The sequence below is a fragment of the Marmota flaviventris genome, chromosome 3 (assembly GCF_047511675.1).
Source record: "Marmota flaviventris isolate mMarFla1 chromosome 3, mMarFla1.hap1, whole genome shotgun sequence".
NCBI lineage: Eukaryota > Metazoa > Chordata > Mammalia > Rodentia > Sciuridae > Marmota > Marmota flaviventris.
Window position 1 is genome coordinate 125334486 of NC_092500.1, and position 17307 is coordinate 125351792.

At 39.4% G+C, this 17307-nt stretch overlaps 1 protein-coding gene across 1 annotated transcript in view; it reads right to left on the reverse strand.

Annotated features, from left to right (window-relative positions):
• LOC114104931 (uncharacterized) overlaps positions 1-17307 on the reverse strand; it is a 343694-nt gene that overhangs the window by 43385 nt on the left and 283002 nt on the right. The window contains exons 35-40 of the mRNA XM_071610374.1: positions 16076-16390; positions 9380-9688; positions 8969-9286; positions 4481-4573; positions 4089-4403; positions 1909-2223 (exon numbers count right to left, since the gene is read on the reverse strand). Coding sequence (XP_071466475.1) covers positions 1909-2223; positions 4089-4403; positions 4481-4573; positions 8969-9286; positions 9380-9688; positions 16076-16390 — 1665 coding nt within the window. The remainder of the gene's footprint in view (positions 1-1908; positions 2224-4088; positions 4404-4480; positions 4574-8968; positions 9287-9379; positions 9689-16075; positions 16391-17307) is intronic.

Sequence of the window (17307 nt, forward strand, 5' to 3'; positions counted from 1 at the left end):
TTTAATGGGGCATTATGTTGTCTAATCAGGGTAAGAAGAACATGTGCAATCATGAAGAGAGTGGAAAACTGGGAAACTGATAAGGGAGAACATTTGAAATCTGCATGAGGATGAAATATCTGGAAAAGGAGCATCAAGCATATGTGCTATAAGGAGAAGAGGAAACAGAGAAGGAATAATGCAATCAAGATATCAAGCTGGACAGGTAGTGATGGTCAATAGTGTGGCTATACATGGACATGGGGTGGGAGGGAGCAGAGTGCTTCAAAGGGAGAAAATCAGGACTGGAGAGGCCCAGGATGTTATCTCAGTTGTGTTCAAGGATGCTGGCAGCACCAGGAACAGGAGACAGAGGAGCCTGGTGAGGCTAGTACTGTAGCCTACTGGGACAAGGGGGAGTGACCAGGCTGGAGGGTGACACCAACAGAAGTGGTAGCTGGTGCCATCTCGTGGGGCAAATTTCAAGTAATTGAACACAGAGAAAAAGAAAAAAATGTTGAAAATGACAAGTGAGAGCAAGAATATTTTTATTCTAGATTTGGCTCAAAAAATATCCTGATGAAAGGGAAGCACAGAGCCTCCTAATGATAAGGACATCATTGTTTTCAGAGGACAGCCAGGTTTTTGTGAGAACATGAAACTGAAGGGGACATTACAGGTCTTAAGAAATTGGAATATGATAGTCTCCAATTTCCAACAGGCCCCATGGAATGTTTTCTGGGAGAGGGATGAAGTGGGCATATGTTTGTGGTAGCATATGGATAAAGGCTCAGAGGAGGTAGTATCAGCCAAGACCACTGGGACTGTGAGGAGATGAATTCAAGAACAAAATAAGGGGAGACCAGGCCCCTTATCTCCCAGCCATTCCCCATGATGTGGCAGAGGAGAAGATTAACAAACAGATTTTCAACAAGATTGTTATTGGGGCCATGCCTTGGAGAGGACTTGAGCTCATCATACCCATCCAGGTTATCAGGCATTGTGCTGTGCTTATCATGGGATTTTATCCATACCTCAAGGTCACCATAGTCCTCCCACCTCAGTATTTACACTGATAAATACTCTACTTTCTTCCTGCATTGGACCTCAATTCCTCCTTTAGGTCTCAACTTAAAATGATTTCTCTCTTCCCCAAAGCACGCATTTCCACAGCACCTTCCATTTCTTCATGACACTCAAATTTATGCATGGTGCATGTCATCAGGCTGAAGTGCAAACTCCATGAGGATGGGGCAGGGTTTTCTTCCTGCATCTGTCCTCCTGTCTGGAATTAAGTTTCTACCTACAAGTCACTTGATTACTTTTCATCAATAAAGTGACCCGAGAGGTGGTCTGTCTGATGAAGATGGATTTCAGAGTAAACAGCCCAATAGTATTTGATTCCCCAAATTGCTCTCCCACTCACTTGAAAGTGTAAGGGAGATGAAATGTTTCCTCCTAAGCTCAGTTGCCTCTTATGAAATAAGAGATTACTATAATACCTATCATCAGTTGATTGTGACAATTAAGGCACATTACCTGTGATACAGTTTGGTGGGGGAAAAAGTGATAGCACATAGTAAGCAATGTATATAACTGAGGTCCAATCATTCACCCTGTTACTAAGGAAAAACAGGTTAATTAATATAAAGACCGTTTTAGCTAACTGCTTAGAAAGTTTATCAGAGTATAAGTTTATACTTCCATATATTAAGTTCAGTCTGTCTGTAGTTTTCACATAAATTTCTATCACATGTTTCCTTATATCTGTCTTTGAAACAGGACTGGAAGAGGTGGATCAAGAAACCTCTATCCAGAATTCATTTTGTAGACTTGTTTCAACTCATCCATTATATTTGAAAATATGAACCTTTCCTGACAACAACCTACAAGCAGAGGACAGATACATAGAAATAGACAGTAGGTCACCTGTACATGTGATATGAGCTTCCTCCTTTGCAGAGCAAGATTGGTGTTTCCAGGGGTCAGAAGGACACTGCCAGAGAGAGATATCAGTTTCCCGACAGCGGATTCCATCCACCCAGGAAGGTCTAGAACCTTTCCTGAGAGGAACCAAGAAGTTCAGAGTCCCACTGTCCCCACAGCCAAGCTGTCTGCAGATCACGGACAAGGTCACAGCTTCCATGGGGCTGTGGCAGACACTGCCCCAGGTGTTGTTGTAGAAAACCTCCAGCCACCCAGCACACTCCTGGTCCTCGCTCACCAGCCTGAGGGCCAGGAACTCTGAAAGCAAGAGGAGGAAAACAGGGGTCAGTGAGCATTCAACTCTTTTTTTTTTATTGGTTGTTCAAAACATTACAAAGCTCTTTACATATCATATTTCATACATTTGATTCAAGTGGGTTATGAACTCCCATTTTTACCCCATATACAGATTGCAGAATCACATTGGTTACACATCCATGTTTTTACATATTGCCATACTAGTGACTGTTGTATTCTGCTATCTTTCCTATCCTCTACTATCCCCCCTCCCTCCCCTCCCATCTTCTCTCTCTACCCCATCTACTGTAATTCATTTCTCTCCCTTGTTTTCTTCCCTTTCTCCTCACATCCTCTTATATGTAATTTTGTATAACAATGAGGGTCTCCTTCCATTTCCATGCAATTTCCCTTCTCTCTCCCTTTCCCTCCCACCTCTCGTCCCTGTTTAATGTTAATCTTTTTCTCCTGTTCTTCCTCCCTGCTCTGTTCTTAGTTGCTCTCCTTATATCAAAGAAGACATTTGGCATTTGTTTTTTAGGGATTGGCTAGCTTCACTTAGCATCATCTGCTCTAAAGAGCATTCAACTCTTACTGCTGTTTTTTCTTTATTCCTAAGTAGTGAGAACTCATTGCTTACTATCCTGAGGTAGTACCTACTAGGTGGAAGATTGGAAGATTTTTTTTATCCCTTTAATCTGTTTTGCTAACTTGTACCTCTCTTTCTGTTTCTACAACAATGTAATATTAGCAAATGAACAGGTAGGAACACTGACTGGGAGCTGAGCAGGAAAAAATCTTTACTCCCTGACTAACCATCTGACAGATCATAGAAAAGGAGGGTGGACAGAGGGATGGTAGAAAAGTGGAGCTTCAAATATGTCCACTCTGTGATCCTGCAAGCCTGTGAATATTTTAACTCATATTGCAAAAGGGCTTTTCAGACAACATTAAGAAAAGGATCCTTTCTCTAGGGAAGATGGGACATGCCTGTAATCCTAGTGACTTGGGAGGCTGAAGCAGGTGCAACTCATGTTCAAAGCCAGCCCCAGAAACTTAGTGAGGCTCTAAGTAACTTAACATGGACTTGTCTCAAAAATGAAAAATTATAATAAAAAAGGGGCTATGGCTGTAGCTCAGTGGTTGAGCCCCCTGGGTTTAATCCCAGTACCAAAATAAAAAACAAAAACAAAAACAAACAAAAGGTGCTTTCATCATGAGATTATACTGGATCATCCTGGATAGGACGACTGCCCCCAGTAGGTGTGCCCAATCTAATGACATCCTTACACCTATATCCTCAAAAACAGATAAGTCTTTCTGGCTCACATCAGAGGGAGATGTGTTCATAGAATGGTTAGAAGGTTGAGATGCTTTATGTTTGAAGAAGGATGGGGTCACTTGAGAAATTCAGGCTACTTCTAGAAGCTGAAAAAGGCAAGAAAAGGAGTCTTCCCAGAGTTTCAGCTGTTGCAGCTGCTGACAGCTTGTTTTTAGCTCAGAGAGATCCAGGTCAAAATTCTAACTTACACATTGTAAGATGATAAATTTGTGCTGTTTTGAGTCACTTGTCTATGGTGACTTGTTACAGCAGGAATAGAAAACTAATTCAGTGGGTCAGGATGTTGCTCCCACATGTCACAGAAGAGTGATGACTGCTTTAAATGGACATTGTAGAGAATGACTGTGTCAGGGGACAATGCTGAGAAGGAAGGAGCAGAAGCTCAGTTGCTGCAGCAGTAAATGGAAGCACCTCATCTTCTCTGCTGGAAGAACAGGAACTGTCCTTTCCTCTGCTCTGTCCTCACCCCTGTCCTAGGGCTCAGACATCATCCTGTAGACCCTTTCCTGCCCACCCCCACCTGTGCATAGTGTGCACCACAGACCTGAGCAGATGACCCCAGCATCCTTCTTGTGACTGCAGTTGTGCTGCCCCCAGCCCTGGGAAGGGCACTGCCACACGTGGGTCTCCTCTCCTGTGCAGTTCAACTTGTCCAGCCAGATAGGCCCTGATCCCTCTCCAAAGTGAGCAGAGATGGTGGCCTCCAGGGCCACTCCACAGCCCAGCTGTCTGCACACCACGTGGGCATCTCTCAGGTCCCAGCTGTCATCACAGATGGAGCCCCAGGAGCCCTGCAGCAGGATCTCCACTCTCCCTGCACAGGGACTGCCCCTGTCCACCAGGCGGAGCTGTCTGCTGTCTGAGGAGAAACAGGGTCATGTCAGTGGGCATTCACACAGGGAATGGGAAGGCTCTGGTGCTGGAGGTCTTGCTCACCTGAGCAGTTGGCAGTGTGGCCCTCTGAGGCTGCAGAGCCTGCTGTGTTAGACCAGGAGTCATTGCACTGGGGCAGTAGCTGGGCCTGGTTTCCTACAGAAAGGGTTAGAGAGCAGGAAACTGAGTTAAACTAGACAATAATCTTATGATGGCATCTAAAGGTTGTAGCCCATGACCACTAATTTCCTATTTTCAGAGCTGCTGAGAGCCACAGCCGAGTTGGAATGGCCCCTGGCATTTTGCCAATAGTATTGGTTGACAGGCAAGGCATTACTATCCACCTCTGCCGCTACTTTGGAGTTCTCCTGGGGATTCGCGGAGAGTTCCCATTGGTTGGGGAAGTGCAGGAGGCCGGAGGAGATATTTCCGGTGGTTGGTTCCTGGACAAGCGGCATGGCATTCATGGCATTCGGGAGAATTCCCTGGGAGCGTGTGTGAAGTGTTTTGGTGGAGTTCAAAAATAAAGTTTGTTCCTGCTTCAGTGGCTGGTGATTTGTGCCCAGCCAGACTGCGGCACAGAGCCAATTTTCTAATGGTGAATTCTGCTTCTACTTCTAACACTCTTCTATTTTAAGCCAAGTACTAGGAATGACTTTAGGGAAGTGTGACTATGTCATTGATGTTTGAGAGTATTGCATAGCTCCAAGGGAAGCAAGACACTGGAGTCAAGTTTAAAGAAAAGTAAAAACTAGAATCAGCTTTTTTCTCCTGGAAGCATTTGACAACTCAAAGGTAGTAGTTGAGTCTGAAAATGTCAGCACCTTTGCCAGATTTCCCTTGGGAGAACCCAAGTAAAATTTAGGTTATACCAAAGAGGAGAATCCTTTTAAACACCCAGAAAACTTATATTTTGTAAACTGAAATAATTTTTGTCATAGGGATGAGTGCCCATTTTTTCATCATTTCAATTCTTTTTGTGTAAGGGATCTACTCTAAATAAAGTTGTAATAAATAAAATAATTAAATGGGTAGTGGATTAAAGAACATAAAATCCTTTCTGAAGGTTTTGTAGGATGAACTTTTTTTCAAATACAATGTCTTTCAATGAAAAAATACCCAACACATATAAAAGAGTTTATGTAGAAAGAAAGTGGACAAAAGAGGTAAAAGAGATTTTCACAGAGTGATATTGGTGTTTCCTTATAGATAATTCAAATAATCATGATTAAATTTTGTAAATTAAATGACATGATGGGAATTTTGGTAGATAAATGATCACAAAAATCCAATAAATAATTGAGAGGCATGAATAAAAAGAACCAATGAAAAAGAGCCAATAACTATCAGTAGGTAAAAATGAGAAATGAGAGGATGAGTCTAACATAATGTAGATTAGCACAAAATAGAAACAGTAAGTGGAAGAACATGGGGAAATATTGAGTGAACAACAGAAAGACAAAAATGTAGGAAATATAACAGGAAACTAAGAGACACAGTGAGAGATACTAACATTCCTATGTACTCTACAAGTTTTAGGCATTAAGGCCCCAACTGATAATTCAAAAGTATAAATTAGAAAATACACAAAGATATTTAACACATCTGTCATTAAAAAAATACCCACATTCTGTCACATTCTATCCATTTCTCCTGCTCTCCAATCTGGGCTGACAGGGGTAAGTTGCCTATAAACAACAGAATGTGGTGAAGCTAGCACAATTTGACTTAGGAACCTAGCTTTGAATGTCAGGCCTCTTCCTCTTGACTTAGTAGGATTTTGCTTTATGGGAAATCTACTCTGTGGATTATCCAGTGGGAGAGAGCATTTGACAGCAGCCCCAGGTGAACTTTAAGCTACCAGCCATGTGAATGAACTATCCTGGATTCCCAGCTTGGTCAAGTCTTCAATGACTCAGCTGCAGATGAGATCCAAGTGCAACTTCATGAGAGACCACAAGTGGCAACTGCCAAGAGCCCTTGCCAAATTTGTGAATCTGGAAATCATGGGCAAAATAAAATGAATTCTTTATTGGTGTCACTATTTTTTTTTTGCCGGGGGCGGGGTGAGGAATGGATTAAAAAGCAATAGCAACCAGGACAATTACATTTACTGTGAAACAGCAATCCTACATTCCCATGTTTATTATAGCACTATTCACAATAGTTACCATATGGAATCAGGTGCCCATTAAAAGACAAATTCATGAAGTAAATGTGGTATAAATACAGTCATAAAGAAAAATGGAGTCCTGCTGTTTGCATCAAATGGTAGGAATTGTAGGACATCATGTTAAGTTCAATAACCCAGACACAGAAAGACAAGTACCACATGTTATCTATCATATGTGGAAGCCAACAAGGTTAATTTACGGAATATGGCAATGACACTGTGGTTGTGTGAAAAATTCTTGAAAATATTTGAAGAGTAAAGGGACACATCATCTTATCCACCTACTCTTAAACTATTCACTCAGAAATATTTTATATATTCAGGGATAAATATGATGGAAGAAAGGATAATATAGAAAAATAATAGCATTGGGGAATCTTGGTTCAGGTTACCTGGGAATTTCATACTTTCCTAAGCTTATTCAGAATTCTCAAATTATAAAAAAGAAAGAAAAGAAAGAAAGAAAGAAAGAAGGAAGAAAAACCAAGCCACAAAAAATAAATCTGAAAACTAGTAATTATGGTTTGGTACTGGGTGTTCCCCAAAAGCTCATATGTGAGACATGAAAGTTTAAAAGTAAAATGATTGGGTTATGATAGCCTTAACCTAATCAGCACATTAATCTTCTGATAGTATTAACTGGGTGGTGATTGTGGCAGGTAGGGTGTGGCTCGATGAGGTAGGTGCTTGGGGGCCTGTCTTTGGGTTTATATATTGTCCTTGTTGAGCAGAGTTCTCCCTATTTCTGCTTCTTTGTGGCCATCTCCTGATCTGCTTTCTCCTTCTACACTCTTCCACCATGATATTCTGTTTTACCTTTAGTCCCAAGGTATGAAGCAGACTATCTATGGACTGAGACCTCTGAATTCCTGAGCTTCAAAATAAACTTTTTCTCCAAAAATTGTTCTTCTCAGGCCTTTTTGTCACAGCAGCTGAAAAGCTGACTAAAACATTAGTAGAATTAATTCCTAGGATATTTCACTAAAAGAAACACTAAATCATCATAAACATAAAACACCAAGAATACACCTAGTAAAAGTTATGTGTAATCTCTGAGAGAAACTAGAGATGTACATTATAAGTTAATTAGCTCCATATTGATATTTGGGTCAAATCAAAACTCAGTCTAAAGACCATGATGTTTTTATTGTATTAAATATATCAAGTCATTTATAAAATTTATGTGAAATGCATAATACCGAGTATGACCAATGCATTGGGCAGGAAAAACAACACAATTAGAACAGTTACTCTAAAGTACTCTTTAAAAAATGTTAATCAGACATGCTGTAAAGTTATAATAATTAAGGCGGCATGCATGGCTACAAGCATAGAAAATGACAGAATGGAACAAAACAGAGTATAGAGCAAGAGTCAGAAATAGCTGCAGCCTGTGTATTTCAATGGTGGCACCACAGTGGGGAAAGGGCTTTTCAGTAATGATTCTGAGTCAATTGGATGTCCAAACAATAATGGGAAACTATCTTCACACCACACACCCTGTGTACAATACCAACCCTAGAAACATTGTGCAATTATATGTAAAAGAAAAGTAATTAGACGTGATAAGACACCTGGAGAATATTTTTATGATCTATGGTAGTAAAGTTCTATTTAAAAAGACATTAGAACACTAAGTGTACAGGAAATATTGATATTCTGTGCTTCATTAAGAACAAAAATTTGACTCTTGAATGAAGACCATATTAAGAGAGGCAAAATAAATGGACAAGTATTAAAAACCTTATACAAATATATCCATATTTGCACTAAAAGTTATTGACATGGTAACTTGTAGGATTATTATTTGAGTATTCAAAAAGTGCAAACAACTCCAACATCCACATCATTTGAATGGCTCAACACATGATCCTGTGGTTATTTGGCAGAAAACTCTACAGCAATAAAAATAAATGAAGCTTGACTAAAAATAAAGACATGGGTGAATTCTAAACATTATGTTGAGTCATAGTAGACATGAAAAAAGAAAATACTGCATGATTCTACATAAAGCTCAAGATGTGCAAAAATATTTTGCAGAAGTTAGAGTGATCTTCATTGGAAGGGAGGAGGGCATAGTGACTGGAGAGATGTGCAGGTTACTCCTGGGAGCTGCTGATACTCTCTGATGGCCCAGGTGAGGAACACGACAGAGCTGTCATTCATTGTTATACATTGTTGTCCATGAATTTGAAAAAATAAAAAGGCTTACTTAAAAATATTGCTCTTAATATCACTTGACAGGGCCTGAAAGATGAATGATCATTGAGAAGAATCCTATTTTACCACAGAATGTTTCATTTTTGAAGTCATCTCTCCACACTGTCTGCTCTTAGAGACACATCACTCTAGTACCAGTCAGCCCTGCCCTCTCTTACCTGAGCAGACCACAGAGGCTGTGTTTCCATGGGCACAGGCAGGAACACCCAGGGCAGTCACAGGGCAATTCCACAGGAAGGACTCAGACCCTGAGCAGTGAAATCGGTCTCTCCAGATCTCATCTCCTCCTTCCACAAAGTATGCTCCCTTTGGGGTGGAGATGGCAACTCCACAGCCCAAATGACGGCAAACAACATTGGCATTGGCCATATTCCAGTGGGAGGCACAGAGTGTTCTCCAGCCTCCAGAGGTCTTCATCTCCACTTGACCCTCACACTGAGAGCTGCCATTTTTCATGAGCCGAATATCTGTATATCCTGGTAGAAGACAGGATCTTAGCATAATCCCACATTTTTCTTACCCCCATCACAGAGTGCATAGGGAGGTTAACATCCTGTTGTGAGTCTCACCTGAGCAGACAACTTGCACAGCCCCTCTCTGGGGACAACTTCCTCCAGGACAAGGCACTCTGGGACAGAACCAGAGGCTAGGCTCCTGTCCTTCACATTGGAACTCTTCAGCCCAGACCTGTTCACTGTCCTCTCTGAAGGGCAGGTTTCCCAGGACAGATGCAGCCTTGCCACACCCCAGCTCTGCACAGATGACCTGGGCTGTGGATAATGTGAAATTTCCATCAGATACTGGAATCCACTCTCCTCCAGAATTCACTTCCACTCGCCCAGAGCAGGGTCCATGTCCTCCAACCAGATGCACAAATCCTATGGTAGTAAAATCAAACAACAACAAGTGTCAGGGAATAGAATTACAAAGCTAAAAGTCACAGGTAATGCTGGGAAATCTTTTCATTTTCCAGGGTTCTGGCATGGAGAAAGGATTCAACAGATGGTGCCAGAATGTGAATTCTCAATGCAGTTGTATGAAGATAAATTTTGGAGAAGGAATTTGTAAGGTCTGTTCTAAATTGATGATTCAAGAAAGGAATGTAAACACTTCCTCACACACATACATATACATACATGTATATGTGTGTGTCCAAGAAATGAATATATATATATATTTTTGTGTAATATATGTAGTTTTTATATGGGCAAATTATTGTTCATATTATAAAGATATCTGTGTTTTTGTATAACTTTCTTTGTCAGTCTATCTCCTTTTTTTATAGTATCCATAACTATCCAGTGAATATGATCTCAGTGTAGAAAAAAGCTAGTATTAATTTTTCACTATTTTATGTCCTCAAACTCTCAATTCACAGATACTAATTCCAAATAAGATAACATTTGTTAATGAATCAAAAAATTCAGTATGTATAAAAACTGATAATTTACACTTATTTTCCACTTGGGATCAGAAAAGAGCCTACTAAACAGTGTGAAGCTGAGATAGAAACCAAGTTATTGTGACTAAAATAATCAGACTTCTTTACATTATTTTTCCCATTACAGAAGACAGAAAGATAATTTAAAAGAATGAACAGAAGTTATCCAGAGTTTTGAGCTTGAGCACATTATTTATTTTATTTTTTTTTGTTTTTGTGTTGTTTTTTAGGGATTTTTTTCTAATAAACAGAGTTTGAAAAATCCATTATACATCTATTGAAGCTGATAAGGAAGTAATTTCAAGTATGGTTTCAGACATTTGGGGAAGTATTTGGTTACAGTATTTGGTAAAATTGTAATATAATAGTAATTTTATGTAGTAAAGAAGTTCAGCAAGACATACTTTCTCAAGAGAATAGCATATTCATTATCTTTTCCCCCCAAGTAAACTATCAAAGTACAATGAACATCAAAAGCATCAATCTAACTTATTAAAATTGTTATTTAAAACATTAAAATTGGAATACTCCCTTTTTTCTCTGAACCTGATGTATTAATATAAAGTGTGGATTCCTGAAGTATTACTACAATGGTAATTTTAATTTATATCATTATTATAGAGCAGTAATGACAATGTACCTTATAGCATCAAAATGCAGATACACAAATTCCAAACTGAAATCACTAATCTTTAGGAGGTTATGTTTTAAAGAGTGTGAGACCTGCAGGTACATCATAAAATCAGCCATCAATATGGTTGTCCAGTGACAGAAACAACAAAGATCAGCCTCCAGAACAGAAACCTGGCTGGCTGAAGGCTCTTCCTGTGGATGCACCAGGTCTCCTTCTCTGTGAACTCTGGTTTCCACTCAGTTCCACCTTCACATTAAAGCTCAACACAAGTACCACCAGAGAGGGCCACCAGGTTTGAATGACTAATTACAGATTCATCTTAGAGAGAAACACAAACTTGCCTGCAGTGTCACTATTTCTTTTTCTTTTTTTTCATTGTATTTGACACATTTCTAGCATCCAAGAGTTAGACTGCCTCAGTTGAGTTAGAATAACATTACATCCAAGTTCTATCTGAGAGAATACAAGGGATATCTGAATACAGTGTCCTCCAATTTAAATGTTATGAGGGTACCTTTGTCTTAGGCACTGAGTTCTATTGCAATATCAAACATTTGCAGAAACTTTTGTATAATTCCCATTAATAAAAATTGGAAGCACTTCACATAAAGAAATAGATCACCCAATGCAGGTTTCACCTTCGCTCTTCTAGTCTCACAGTTCCGATAAACTAATCCAGCTATAGCCTGAGAGGGTGAAGAGGAAAATTCATACAACACATGTATTCAGATGATCAACTGAGCACCTGTCATTGTACTGAACAGATCCTGAGGAGTTCAGAGGGCAGTATTATTGCAAATTCAACAATACATTTATTACTTTAAATCTTTAAGGTTTGACATCTACATTTTGAACACGAGAACAAATTCTGCATTTTGTGTTATAAATCAGAAGGGATAGAGACATACTCATACTTCAGTCCCAAAGGAGAATGCATCAAAGCCCACAACAACCAATTAAGGAAAATGGTCCTGCTCTGTGGCCTAAGGAATTTGGAGTATTGTCATTAAAAAGAACTGAATGTGCAGAGTATGTTTGGTACATGGCAGCAAATAGACTCTTTTCGTGGCTTCTCTAATAGGGAAAGACAGATAGGCAGTTCACAGGCAATGTCTGGGTGTTGGTTGCTTCCTGTATAAATAAATAAGGTACTGTGATATTTATCCTAAATTCATTCTCAATCTCAATTTCCCTTCCTAAATCTGTCTATCTGAATTCTCCAGTACCCTAAATACCTCAACATAATGGCCTTTTTCATGGCTAAGTTTAAAGCTCCATAGTGATAAATGCTGTTGACAGTGTTAACAAAGTGTTAAAAAGTTATTAAAAATGATATACTATTGAAGATACTCATGTGCTTATGTCCTTATGTCTTGACAGAGAAGAAAGAACCTGGGGAGAGTAAGTGACTTGTTAGAGGTTAGAGATATGGAGTCATCCAGATCTTTCCACTAGGACCTCATTTATGCCTCTCAAGGATAGCTCCTCTTGATTCAGCTCCCTCCCTTTTTGAATCCCCTCCCCATGTCCTCAAGAGCCCCTGCTGTTGAGGATATAGTGTGTGCCTTTATCCTTAGTGCCTCATCTCTACTCTTATTTCACAGAGGTGAACTTCACTTTACAAACTGAGTTTGTTTGCAAAAACCACTTCAGTCAAGTCCTAGGAGGGTTTGAAGAAACCTGGTCTTCAGGAAACTATTCTTTCTGTACCTGTGCCAGGTCCCGAGAAACCCCCAATTCTCCACATTCCAGCTTTTACAAAACTAGGGCTCTTTCATCTTGTGGAAATGGCCTCTCTCACTTCCCATCATTATTAGAACTTTTGGGCTGGGTACATGGAGAATGGTCACTGGAGGCCCAGAAATGGGAAAAAATGCCTGTGATTAGGAAAGGATAAAATGGGGCAGATGGGTCTTCAAAGAAGACATAATCTAAATTTTCCACCCTAGCCTGATATAGGAGAGAAGAAGTAGAAGAGAATATTCAGAGTCTGCTTCCTTGTTTTCTAATTCAAAATACTAATGTCTTTTCAGAATTTGCCATGTTCCAGAAATGTTATTAGGTGCTGGGTATATGTATTTCAAGGAAATAATGCAGACAAAAACAAACAATTTCAAGCCATTTGAAGTTTATGAGAGGTCTGGCTAGATAAAGAAAGAAAAATTGCATCTGCAGAGGTCCACTGATTCATAGGACTCATTCTCACTAGAGTAAATAAATTCAAACTTGCAGTTAGATATATCCTTGTCTGATTCTTTGCTTCAAGGACACATTGCTTCCTTGGGCAAGTTTCAAGTTTCTAACCTCAATATCTCAACATTGAGTCAATCTTACAAATTATTCCTCTTTTACACAGCAAGGGTATACAGAATTCACACAGATATACACAGAGTCAATATCATACACCACTATCTTTTGTGCTATTCAGATAATCCTTATGTGCTCTTTGTCAACCCTCCAATGCCATCTCCCAGGCACTGGAAACTCATCTATCTTCCTCAAAAAGTTGTTTTTTGTTCAGTTGTCCTTATTATTATCAATTTTACCTCTCAATGCACTTCTCTTGTATTACTGAATCCATCATATATAAACTATATAACCTTCCCCCATATCTTTTCACCTGTATCATTTTCCTTCTTTTTTCATTTAAATTAAATTTATCTCAATTTGATACTCAAAACATAAATATTATACCTATTAATGGAGTAAATAGATTTCTTGATGTATGTGCACATTGTGTTATCTTTTCATTTCCTTCTGTGACAATTTCCAATGTTATCTTTTGGCTTTTTGAAATAAAGCTTATTACTGTTATCTATAGTCTTCCTACTGTGCAATAGTGCACCAGAACTTCTTGTTCCTATCTAAGTAAAGGCTATTACTAATTGATCAATCGAAAGCTTTCCATTTCTAACCCCTACGCGTTCCAGCTTATGGTAATCACAATTCTAGTCTAATGTTCTGAACTTTTATGAGGTCAACTCTTTCACATTCAATGTATAGTGAGATTAGAAGACCCTTGTCCTTCTTTGCCTGACTAATTTCATTTAACCTAATGATCTTCAGGCCATGCATGCTGCAGCAAATGAAAATATTTTATTCCTTTTTATTTTTTACTTTTTTTGGATGAAGAGTATTCCATTATGTAAATGTACTTCATTGTATCCATGTATTAGATGATGGACACTTACATTGTTTCCCTTTCCTAGCTACTGTTAGTAGCACTGCCATAAACATGGGAGTACAGATGTCTTTTCAACATCCTGATTTCATTTCCTTTGGATATATGCTCAGCAGTGAATTGCTGCATTATATGTTAACTTTATGTGGAGCTGTCTGAAAATGTCTTTGTATTTTTCTGTAAAGGACAGTTTTGCCATGTTCTGTATTTTTGATTGGCAGATTTATTCTTCGGTTCTATGAAAATTTCATGACACTCACTTCAGGTCTACATGTTTCCTGTTGAGAAGTTCACTGTCAAGTAAGTTAGGACACCCTTATGTGTTGTTTATTTCTTTTGATTGCTTGAGACTCTTTATCCTTCATCTTTGAGAGCTTATTATAATATGTAAAGATCCCAAGTCTCCAGGTCAAATCTGGGTGCCCAACTAAATTTCACCCCCAAACACACTTTCCATAGTGTGCTGCTTGGGGCTTTGGGAAGCAATGAGGAGGGTGGTCCTGTGGCCACCAACACTGCAATGCTGTCACACACTGAGACCACAGCCTGCCAAGGCAACACAGAACCGGGGAGGGACCAAGGCCCTTAATGCTATGAGCTGCCTACTGTTGAAGTGGACTGATGGACCAAGACTCTTGCAACCAACCACGGGTTCTTCTTGAGTCTGTCCCATCAGCACACAGCTCTTGCTCTATGAGTTCTGTGACAACTTTGAGGTCTCTAATTCCTACTGAGTGCTGAGTATCACCATGGTGGACCTGGCATTGTGATCTAAGACAAAATCCTATTTCTGTTTTTGCATCTTGCTTCTTAGCAAGTGGAGACTTGATTTTTTATTGTTGTTAAGATAGGTTGGAGGAGCATTGGTGGAGACAGTCTCTCTGCTGTCTAATTAAACACAGTTCCAGAGTCTCAGTCTGAGTTTATTGGCATGGGGGATGAGGCGTGTTGTGCTCTACGGGGTATCTTCCTAGTACTGAGTTACACATCTAAGGCTTGGACTTAATTATCTTTCCATTCCCAAAGAAGGAGGCATTGTCCTTCACGTTGGGACACTTACATTGTTTTCCTTGAATTATGGGAAAGGGCAACATTTCCTCTTTCCTTTATTGTGTCTTTTTTTTAATTATCATAAAAGCAGGCACTCACTTGTTTCTTTTCTTTTCATACACCTGGTTTATTTTCTCCTATCAAGCCATTTGTTCTGTGAAAAGTTTTATGTGGTGTATTTGTGGGAGATCACTTAATAACCATCTTGATCTAAGTCCTAAACTACATAATCTCTTACCATAAAAAACATGCATTAATATTTTATTGCTTTCAACATTGATCTGGGAGCACAGTGTTAAATTCACCTCCCAATATGAGTTTGTACAGAAATTGCTTGAAACAGAAATGTAGAGACAATCTACTGTAGTACTGATAGAAGGAAAAATTGTGACTCCCAACATTTCACTCACAGTTCTCTGGCCCTTCCTACCAATGAACTAAGAATTCTGATGTTTGAATCTGGAAAGGAGAATTGCAACTTTCCAGTAGCATATAAATTCCCTTGTGATGTGTTTAATCCCTGTGCCCATATACCTACTAAGCCAATGCAAAAATATCTCTGACTCTACGTTACAAACACTCAGTTCAACTGAGGAAAGTAGGGCCTCATGATCATTTGTCCTTTGAAAATTTCTGCAAACAGAGTCTGTGTGCTAACCTGTGTGCTAATCCTAAAAATAGTAAATTAGAGGAATAAAATTATAAAGATTGATTTTATATTGAAATACTCTACAAAAAATATCTTGTCAAATAAGAGAGTTGAGAAGGGAAAGGACACTATTAGAGATTTACAAGACAGTAATAGATGAAGCCCATCATTCATTGTTATCCCTGAATCTACTGATTGAGGAGGGACCTCCTACTCCTCTCTGGACAATTCATCTTATTCCCCCAGGGATCAGACACTACATCCTGGAACTTTACTTTCTCTTAGGTAGTGGAGAATGCATTGACAATACCTGAGCAGATGACGCCTGCATCATCATAGGGCTCACATTTGTTCTTTCCCCAGCCCAGGGAAGGGCAATTCCACAAGTAGGCCTCCTCTCCTGTGCATGCCAGCTGTGTCAGCCAGATGGGCCTTGATCCCTCTTCAACTTGTGCATAGAGCCAGGCATTGAAGGCCTCTCCACAGCCCATTTGTCTGCATATCACTTGAGAATCTTTCAGGTCCCAGCTGTCACCACAGACAGTACCCCAGGAATGCTGGTGAAGGATCTCCACTTTGCCTGCACATCGACTGCCCCCGTCCACCAGGCGGAGCTGTGGGCTCTCTGAGGAGAAAGAATCATGTCAATGATTGTATTTACAAAGAGAATGAGAAATGTTCTCTTATCAAGTGGTACTTTCTCTCCCACCCAAGTAGTTGGCAGAATTACTTTCAGAATGCAGAATGTGCTGTTAAGACATTCATTGTACTATGGTAGCAGCTAAGTCTCAGTTTCTACCATAACATATTGGAGAATTAATTTAAAAAAAAATAAGAAATGGAATTGATCACAACATAATCAAGTGAGCAGTCTTAGGCAGAAGTTATTATGTAGATATGATCAGAGTAAAACTTGTTATTGGTAGATTTCTGCATATCATGTGAAAAAACAATTGGAGAAATGCCAAGATTCCTACTTTAAGTAGCTCAATGTGTTTTTTTCTGAGTGGTTTCTAAGAGTTACTGTAATGGGCCATTATCTGAATTCATTTCTTATAAGCACATACTCCTCAGTGCCCATGACCTGAGATTTGGAAGGATGAGAGCACAGGGGATGGAGTAGGAAACAGAGATAAGATCATCAGGTGTTTCAGCTGACAGCCATGAATCCAGGAAAAAAATGCAATTAGATAGACATTAAGACTGAAAAATGAATGGATCATAAGACAAATCAGAGTTAATGCAATATATTTTACTAATGAGTCTAGGCTTCATAGTTCAAATATGGATATTTAATTTTAAATTTATGTTTATTATAGGTATATTGGGCAACCTCCCCAAATAGATGATGTCAGATAGTGACATTGCCCAAATGCCACTAGGAATCATAGAATGTTACTTTCCCCCCAAATATATCTAATCTGTGCTTCAACTTCCTGCCAGGAGTTCTTGATGAGGAGGCAAATGGCAGAATAGAAGTACCCTTTTTGTGATTCTGTGAGTGACAAGAGTCAGGGAACACAGGGGAAACTGTATTCTGAG